The sequence below is a fragment of the Betta splendens genome, chromosome 15, assembly GCF_900634795.4.
Source record: "Betta splendens chromosome 15, fBetSpl5.4, whole genome shotgun sequence".
Taxonomy (NCBI): domain Eukaryota; kingdom Metazoa; phylum Chordata; class Actinopteri; order Anabantiformes; family Osphronemidae; genus Betta; species Betta splendens.
Genome location: NC_040895.2, coordinates 8,909,441 through 8,917,521, shown reverse-complemented (window position 1 = coordinate 8,917,521; position 8,081 = coordinate 8,909,441). Strand labels below are relative to the sequence as shown.

At 43.2% G+C, this 8,081-nt stretch overlaps 2 protein-coding genes across 3 annotated transcripts; one reads left to right on the top strand and one right to left on the bottom strand.

Annotated features, from left to right (window-relative positions):
- Positions 1-206: 206 nt before the first annotated feature.
- Positions 207-6,294, bottom strand: nolc1 (nucleolar and coiled-body phosphoprotein 1). Of its 2 annotated transcripts, none has more exons than XM_029175297.3 (13): positions 6,043-6,294; positions 5,685-5,740; positions 5,187-5,338; positions 5,014-5,108; positions 4,817-4,925; positions 4,599-4,732; positions 4,358-4,472; positions 4,140-4,208; positions 3,989-4,063; positions 1,719-3,902; positions 1,415-1,542; positions 1,250-1,333; positions 207-1,148 (listed from the first exon to the last, which is right to left on the bottom strand). In XM_029175297.3, exons 1-13 carry the CDS (start codon positions 6,151-6,153, stop codon positions 990-992), a joined length of 3,471 nt encoding a protein of 1,156 aa, XP_029031130.1. In that variant the 5' UTR covers positions 6,154-6,294; the 3' UTR covers positions 207-989. The 2 variants fall into 2 exon arrangements, with proteins under 2 accessions (XP_029031130.1, XP_029031131.1); XM_029175298.3 differs by having other exon boundaries at positions 4,608-4,732; positions 6,043-6,250.
- A 227-nt stretch (positions 6,295-6,521) lies between these two features.
- On the top strand, positions 6,522-7,794 carry mrps6 (mitochondrial ribosomal protein S6). The gene is made up of 2 exons (XM_029175423.3): positions 6,522-6,869; positions 7,679-7,794. Exon 1 carries the CDS (start codon positions 6,522-6,524, stop codon positions 6,861-6,863), a length of 342 nt encoding a protein of 113 aa, XP_029031256.1. The 3' UTR covers positions 6,864-6,869; positions 7,679-7,794.
- Positions 7,795-8,081: the final 287 nt, after the last annotated feature.

Sequence of the window (8,081 nt, the reverse complement as noted above, 5' to 3'; positions counted from 1 at the left end):
GCGGAGCAGAACGATGAGGGACAATTGCCTAGAATTAAGGAGACTGATTTAGACTTTCATTTTAACATCTGCTCCTTTTGCAGACAATGCATATTATAGCTTTTTTTTTGTTTCTGAATATTACTATAGAAAGGACATGCACACATAAATCTGAAAAGAAATGATAAATGTCTAAGAGTCTGAAGAAAGGATATAAAATGAGCAAGTGATTTGTTAAGTCTTTAATTACAGACACAAGAAATGGTAATAAAAAAGTAAGATTTTCATACAGTAAATTCAATCAAACATGGCTCTTAGTTTCTGAATAGGTTCAAGACCACTGACAGGACTAGAGAGGGAATTAAAGGGCATCCCAACTTCAAAAGAAACTTTCTAAGCAAATGGCTCAAGAACACTGAAAAAAAATCTTTCTAGTTCGTACAGGTTGAGGTGTTAAACTTAATAAATAGTATAAAACTCAGTTCTACTTGTGAGACAAGAGGAAAAGCCCGGGCAAACACCCTCTCTACATTCAAATGTGGCCAAAAAAAACAGACAAACTGAACAAGAATCCATGCGATTGATTAAAAACCAGACTCAACCTTTTTTTAACATAATGACGAACTCTGTCGATGGCCGTCATTCATACATATATAAATGGAAAAGAAGGTTACAAAACGTACATTTGCCATTGATAATCAAGTGAAGTCTTTCTTTACACCTACTATTAACAGGTGGCCTGCAGCCACCTAGTGGCTATAAATGGTAATTAGTCACATGAATGCCAACCAGTACACTTTGAACTTACAGGTGGGAACATCTGTCTCCTGCTGCAACCGCTCCACTGACTTTTGCTTTTAAATCATAGATTAAATGACTGCGCTGATTAAAAAGAACCTGTTGCTGCAGTTGGGTGGAGACGGCAGGGGAAATGTATACAGGGAAGAAAATGGCCTGATCTTACAGGTACAGTACAGGTCACGTTGGGAGAGGCCAAAGGGACTAGAACCCTATTCACTGTCAAACTTGATGGAGTTGACTGTAGTGGAGATGGCTCCACCGCAGTAGCCTCCCCTCTTCTTCTTCGTCTTTTCATGGCGGAACGACTTGCCTTTCGTGAACTTGAGCACATTGTTGGCTTTCTGTCCCCAGTCCCCATTGGATCCTTGCTACAATTGAAAGCAGCACACACACACACACACACACACACACTTAAGCCCATCTACTCTGTCACCTATGACATCTTGCTCAAAGTGGTTACTGAACTCACCTTAGCCTCGAAAGAGTTGTCTGCGAGACGGGGGTCCACAGCTACATTTTCCTCTCTGACTCTACGGAATGGTACGTTGGTGGACTGAAAGAACAATGGATTTCATCAAGGCCGTGAACAGGCAATGAAGCACTTCACATTTCCAACCTTTTTGCAATCCATTACCTTCTTGCTGGCTTTAGGGAAAGTCTGAGGAGTAGTTACTGCTTTCTTATTTTTTGGAGTCGTGAATTCCGTTTCTTCCTCTTCGCTTTCTGATGATTCTTCATCTTTTTTCCTCTTTCCATTTGTACCTTAATGAATTGATGAAACTGTTACATGTGGACTTATTGAAGGAACCTTACTGAAAACAGCATTGAACCAGCTGACAATGCAACAATTGCTTCACCCAAATGCATCAAACTACAAATAATACGCTAATAAAGCCTAAAAGTAACAAGCATGGAATCATATCTTATTTAAAACTCACTATTTGTTGCAGGAGTTGTGGGAGCTGTGGCTGCTTTTTGTTCTTCCTCATCTGATGAGCTGTCTGAGGAGCTGCTGCTCTCTTTAGGTTTAGCTGCTGGGGTTGTCTTGGCTTTGGCAGCAGGTGTAGCAGGCTTTACAGTATTTTTACTAGCAACTTCCTCTTCCTCAGAGCTACTGTCGCTGGATGAGGACTCTGCTGGCTTTGCTGGTGCCTTGGCTGCAGGTGTGCCCTTGGGTGTGACTGCTTTACCATTGGTGACTGGAGGCTTAGCAGACTTGGCCTCGGATTCAGAATCTGAGCTATCTGAGGAGTCCGAGCTGCTCTCTTGAGCCTTTTTTGCTGCTGCTGCTGCCGGTTTCTTTGCTGCTGCAGGGGTAGATGGTTTTGAAGCTGGGGTGGCTGGTTTAGGCTTTGCTGTTTTTTTCTCATCTTCAGAAGAGGAGTCTGAATCACTGCTGCTCTCTGCTGCAGGAGGCTTGGAAGCAGGTGTAGCAGGCTTTTTAGTTGAGGCAGCTGGTTTAATTGCTGCAAGTTTTGCCTTTACTGGTTCTTCCTCTTCAGAGGAATCAGAGTCAGAGCTGCTCTCTGCTGCAGGAGCCTTAGCTGCGGGAGTAGCTGGCTTTTTGGCAGGTGTAGCAGTTTTTTTAGCTGGGGCAGCTGGTTTGGCTGCTGCAGGTTTAGCTGCAGCAGGTTTAGCTGCTGCAGGTTCTTCATCTTCAGAAGAAGAATCAGAGCTGGAACTGCTCTCTTCTGCAGGGGCCTTAGCAGCAGGAGTAGCATTTTTTTTAGCTGGGGCAGCTGGTTTAGCTGCTGCAGGTTTAGCTGCTGCAGGTTTAGCTGCTGCAGGTTTAGCTGCTGCAGGTTTAGCTGCTGCAGGTTTAGCTGCTGCAGGTTTAGCTGCTGCAGGTTTAGCTGCTGCAGGTTTAGCCTTGACTGGTTCTTCATCTTCAGAAGAAGAATCAGAGTCAGAGCTGCTCTCTGCTGCAGGAGCCTTAGCTGCAGGAGTAGCAGTTTTTTTAACTGGGGCAGCTGGTTTAGCTGCGGCAGGTTTAGCTGCGGCAGGTTCTTCATCTTCAGAAGAAGAATCAGAGTCAGAGCTGCTCTCTGCTGCAGGGGCCTTAGCTGCAGGAGTAGCAGGCTTAGCAGCAGGAGTAGCACCTTTTTTAGCTGGGGCAGCTGGTTTAGTAGCTGCAGGTTTAGCCTTGACTGGTTCTTCATCTTCAGAAGAAGAATCAGAGTCAGAGCTGCTCTCTGCTGCAGGGGCCTTAGCTGCAGGAGTTGCACTTTTTTTAGCTGGGGCAGCTGATTTAGCTGCTGCAGGTTTAGCAGCTGCAGGTTTTGCCTTAACTGGTTCTTCGTCTTCAGAAGAGGAATCAGAGTCAGAGCTGCTCTCTGCTGCAGGAGCCTTAGCTGCAGGAGTAGCTGGCTTTTTGGCAGGTGTAGTAGTCTTTTTAGCTGGGGCAGCTGATTTAGCTGCTGCAGGTTTCACCTTCACTGGTTCCTCATCTTCAGAAGAGGAATCAGAGTCAGAGCTGCTTTCTGCTGCAGGAGCCTTAGCTACAGGAGCATCACTTTTTTTAGCCGGGGCAGCTGGTTTGGCTGCTGCAGGTTTAGCCTTAACTGGTTCTTCATCTTCAGAAGAGGAATCAGAGTCAGAGCTGCTCTCTGCTGCAGGACCCTTAGCTGCAGGAGTAGCAGCTTTTTTGGCAGGTGTAGCAGTTTTTTTAGCTGGAGCGGCTGGTTTAGTTGCTGCAGGTTTTGCCTTGACTTGTTCTTCATCTTCAGAGGAGGAATCAGAGTCAGAGCTGCTCTCTGCTGCAGGAGGCTTAGCAGCAGGTGTAGCAGGCTTTGAAGCTGGTGCAGCAGACTTAGTTGCTGCTGGTTTAGCTTTTGTTGGTTCGTCATCCTCGTCTGATTCAGAGCTGCTTGAGGACTCGTCTTTCTTGGCTGGCGTTGTCTTGGCAGGAGCAGGTTTGGTTGGGGCTTTAGGTTGGGCCGCTTTAGCGGGAGTCACCTTTACTGCAGGTTTCTTGACCTCTTCCTCCTCTTCAGAACTTGACTCTTCATCTGACTCGTCTGCTTTAGCTGGTGCAGCCTTGGCAGGAGCAGACTTGATTGGGGTTTTTTTTGCTGGGGCTGCTTTGTTTGGGGCCTTCTTTTCCTCTTCATCTGAGCTTGAATCTGAAAACAAAAATGTTTGAGATATTTTTCGCCATCTTGTCATATTAATAAAATTTGACTCAACATAATCTTGAATTTTACATTACCTGAGCTTTCAGAACTGGACTTTGAAGCTTTGGCAGCAGCTTTGGCTGGAGCAGTCTTTACCAAAGTCGGTTTTGCTGTGAGAGTTATAATGCTGTTAGAGAAGACGCTAAAAACAAGCTGTTTAAGATGAGAATGAGGGCAGTCACTTACGAGCTACTTTTTTCTGTTCTGATGGAGCTTTCTGGATCATAGCAGGTGGAGGAACTGCACTGTACATGGCTACAAGACAGGAAATAGATCAGTATCATACAGGTTTGAGAGTTTAATAATTATATTTCTGGCAACACTAATACTAAAATACAATTTAAAAAAAATTGTTGGACAAGTGATTGGATTCACTACTACTATAAAACATACACAAAACACACCATTTTTAGGTTTTTTGTTGGGAGGAGCTTCATCTTCTGACGATTCTTCACTGCTTGATTCAGCAGCAGCAGCAGCAGCAGCAGCAGCCTTGGCAACAGCTGGTTTGACTGGAACCTGTCAGAACACAAGGCAAGCAGAACATTTCTTTACACTGTTATACGCTTACAAACTGAATTTGAAAGATTTTGCTCTGCAATATTTAAAACTTAATAACAAGCCATGCAATAAAAGGTTTCAAACCTTTAGTACCTTGGTAGGTTTGTCATCTTCAGAATCTGAAGAACTATCTTCACTGCTGCTCGCCTGCTTCTTCTGGGCTGCACCCTTAGCAGAAACGGCTGGTTTGGGTGTTGTGGTTTTACCTGCATTAGGTTCTATGAATCAGAGATAAGTAAAGATAATTAAATCAACATGCTTTTTTTACATAGATTTAGGTTGATGTTAGCTTAATTACTGACTTGCTGCAGGAGCTTTTGCAGGCTTCTCATCCTCAGAGTCAGATTCTTCACTGCTTGAGCTGGTGTCTTTCTTTCTTGAGTTTACTGCAGCAGCAGGCTTCACGGGAGCCTATAGGCAGCAATTAATTTTTAAAGCAGATTAGTTTTTCTTAAATCATAACATGGACAATAAATGCAATTTGGACATTTCCTTCTACCTTTGCAGGTGTTTTCTCCTCTTCTGAGTCTTCACTACTGCTTGATGCAGCTTTAGCTGCTGCTTTAGCTGTTTTAACAGGCACCACCTTGGCCACTACATTACACAGATTACAGAGTTATTGGTGTTACAGAGTACAAAGTTTAAAATTATACATTAAGATATTGACAATACCTCCAGATGCTGCCTTGGTAGGCTTTTCATCCTCACTACTGGAGTCTTCACTGCTGGAGCTCTCTTTACCAGTTTTTGCCTTCTTGGCTGATGGACCATTAGAATCTTTAGCTTGGTTAGCAGGTGCTTTGCGTTTCTTGGCATCAGGAGACCTAGGAAAATCCAGTCATTTACAATTGCAATTTAATCTGCTAATGTAAGATTCATATTTTATATTATATATATTTTATTATTATTTATTAAGGCAAACCTACTAATTATCACCTGATGCTCAGTTTAAGAAGTGATGTGAAAGAAGACAACGCTAATGTTTACGGGTTTACAATCTGAAACTGAGTTGAGTCCATTTAAGGCTAGCTTTTGCTTTTGAGAAGCTCTGATTAAGTAAACAATGTAACTGCACGACACGACTCATTATCATCAATTAACTGGAAGCATATTTAACAACCTTAAGCAGTGAAAACATTGCAAAACATTGCAAAAGAACAAACGACTCACTTCACCCAGAAGTTGTAGATGTCTACGAGGCTTTCCTCATTCTGATCCTGTGGATTCTGTAGGGAAACGTGAATGTTCATCTGTTAGTTAACGGCCTCAGGCATCTTAAACGTTATTATCATTGTTACATTGTTATTCCCATCGTATATGGTGTAGGACGTTTTTCTAATGTCAAGCCAGACCCACGAATAACTGTTACGCTGTTAGTTAAACCGAGTAAACACGTGGGAGCTGTTCGTGTGGCCCTGCACGTGCTAGCTTCACCGGTGTGTTCCATAGGAGCTACCCCTCGTGCGGTGCGTCATTCTCTAAGCAGCGCGTTCGCCCGGATGTCAGCCACACCAAAACAGCATCTTACCACTTTAGTCTGTTTCAGGAACTGCTGAGCCGCCTTGGCGAACTTGTTCTCTAGCAGAAATGAATACACGCATTTGTAAAGATCACTCGGCACCGACTTCTCCGCCGCCATCTTCGAAACGCACGTTCAGATAGTGACGAGGGGGCCCGGAAGCGTCACTTGTGAGCATGCGCACCGCGCATAATGTTATAATGTTATAATGCACATCCAAATATTTTAAATAAGTATCGTGTTTTATCCATTATATTGACAATTTTGTTGTTCAGTGTCACATTTTACAGTCGGTGTCTTATTTGTTATATTTTAAGAATCATGTGGTCGAAATACAGGCGCATGCTTTGGACGTCATAAGTAGGACCCTTTCCTGTTCCTCGTGTCATAACATGGTTGCCTTTGAAAAGAACCGACCGATCTGGCAATGACATCCACGCCGCATCAGTCCAATTAAACGCGTTAAAGGATCTTTGTGTCGCTGCGCCATGCCTCGCTACGAGCTGTCACTGATCCTGAAAGCGATGCAGCGGCCGGAGACGGCGGCGGCTCTTCGGCGGACGGTGGAGACCTTGTTGGAGCGGGGAGCAGTGGTGAGGAACCTGGAGAACCTCGGGGAGAGACAGCTGCCCTACAAGATAACCAAACACAACGAGAGACACCGCCGAGGGGCGTACTTTCTTATCGACTTCTACTCAGCGCCCAGTCTACTCACCGGCTTACTGGATCACCTGTACCGAGACGTGGACGTGGTGAGGCCCGCCATCCTGAAGAAGGACGACCAAGTTAAAACCAGTAAAACCAAGAGCTGCTGCGGCACCCAACACTGACTGAATGTAAGGAATGGCTGGGGTGGATTATGTGCGTCTGTTGGAAGAAACACTGTCCTGGTTATAGTTAATATTCTATAAAGTACACAGGAGGCTGCATTTCAGTCCCTGACACCTGTCAATCATTGGCTAGAATGATCCCATGCTAACTCCTAGCTACCAAAACCTAAACCACCATCATCACTTGCCTCGCTCCTCCAATTGTGTTTTTTTTTTTAAATAGCCCTGTGCACCTTGTGAAAATAATACTGGGATTACATCACCTATGGCAGTAGTTTTTACTGATGGACAGTTCTTCAGTATCTGTAGGACTTTTATTTGACTACAATGGTCTATTTCTTGTATGTGTAATCTATGATATGTGTGTGGTCTCTGCCCAGAGACACTTTAGAGCTGTAGTAAATGTAAAACATATTGCTTGTTTGAGCCTTGGCTATATGTGGTGAATAATACTAAATGCAGTATCTTTTTGTAGTTAACGGATGAGTAACTGTTGGTGTAAATGGGAATATCACATAATTTAATAATACACTGTAGGGTAATTGAAAAGAGAATTAAGTACATCAATATGTTGCATTTACACACTTTACCCACTAGAGGTCCCTAACAAATTTTGTTTTGATTTTTTTTGTTTCGTGTTCAGTATATATCGCTGAAATATTATGTGGTTGAGTGTCATCCAACACTCCATTGCTGCCGTAAAAGTGATCGTGTGATCTTAATGTAGTCTGCATCATTTACTTTGTGTTTATACTGACTGTGCTGACTCTGCTGTAATTTAATCCTATGTTTTGTTTTGTTCTTTCGCTTTACAGGTTTTCACCGCTTATATCCAGGAGTTGCCCAGTATGACATCTCCGTCTTAGACCCTTTCATTAGTTGTTGGACTGCCTTTGGAGCTTATGTTGTAATAAACAACTTTTTTCTATCATGTTTGTGTGTTTTCTTGATAAAATGTGTTTTGTCACGAGGTTTGGAAATGTAATGGCAGTGTTGTCATTTTCATTCCAGTCTCTGATATAATCATGCACGTCTCCTCTTCAAATTTTGGATTTTACCTTTTTATATCACTTCATTTCATATCCAGAATTTCAGATATAGAGAGAATAATTACTAGCCTGTTTTAGCGGCTTTCTAATCTTGGCATATTTTAGATTGGTGTTCAAATTTCAAAGTTAAAAAACAATGACATATTTAAACACTGTCACCTGACTAGGT

Excerpts from the sequence above, each read along its gene's own strand:
- nolc1 (XM_029175297.3), bottom strand. The coding sequence starts at position 6,153 with ATGGCGGCGGAGAAGTCGGTGCCGAGTGATCTTTACAAATGCGTGTAT. Across the intron at positions 4,473-4,598 it reads AACCTACCAAGGTACTAAAG|GTTCCAGTCAAACCAGCTGT; the intron begins GTTTGAAACCTT and ends GTGTTCTGACAG. Across the intron at positions 4,064-4,139 it reads AGAACAGAAAAAAGTAGCTC|CAAAACCGACTTTGGTAAAG; the intron begins GTAAGTGACTGC and ends TAACTCTCACAG.
- mrps6 (XM_029175423.3), top strand. The coding sequence starts at position 6,522 with ATGCCTCGCTACGAGCTGTCACTGATCCTGAAAGCGATGCAGCGGCCG.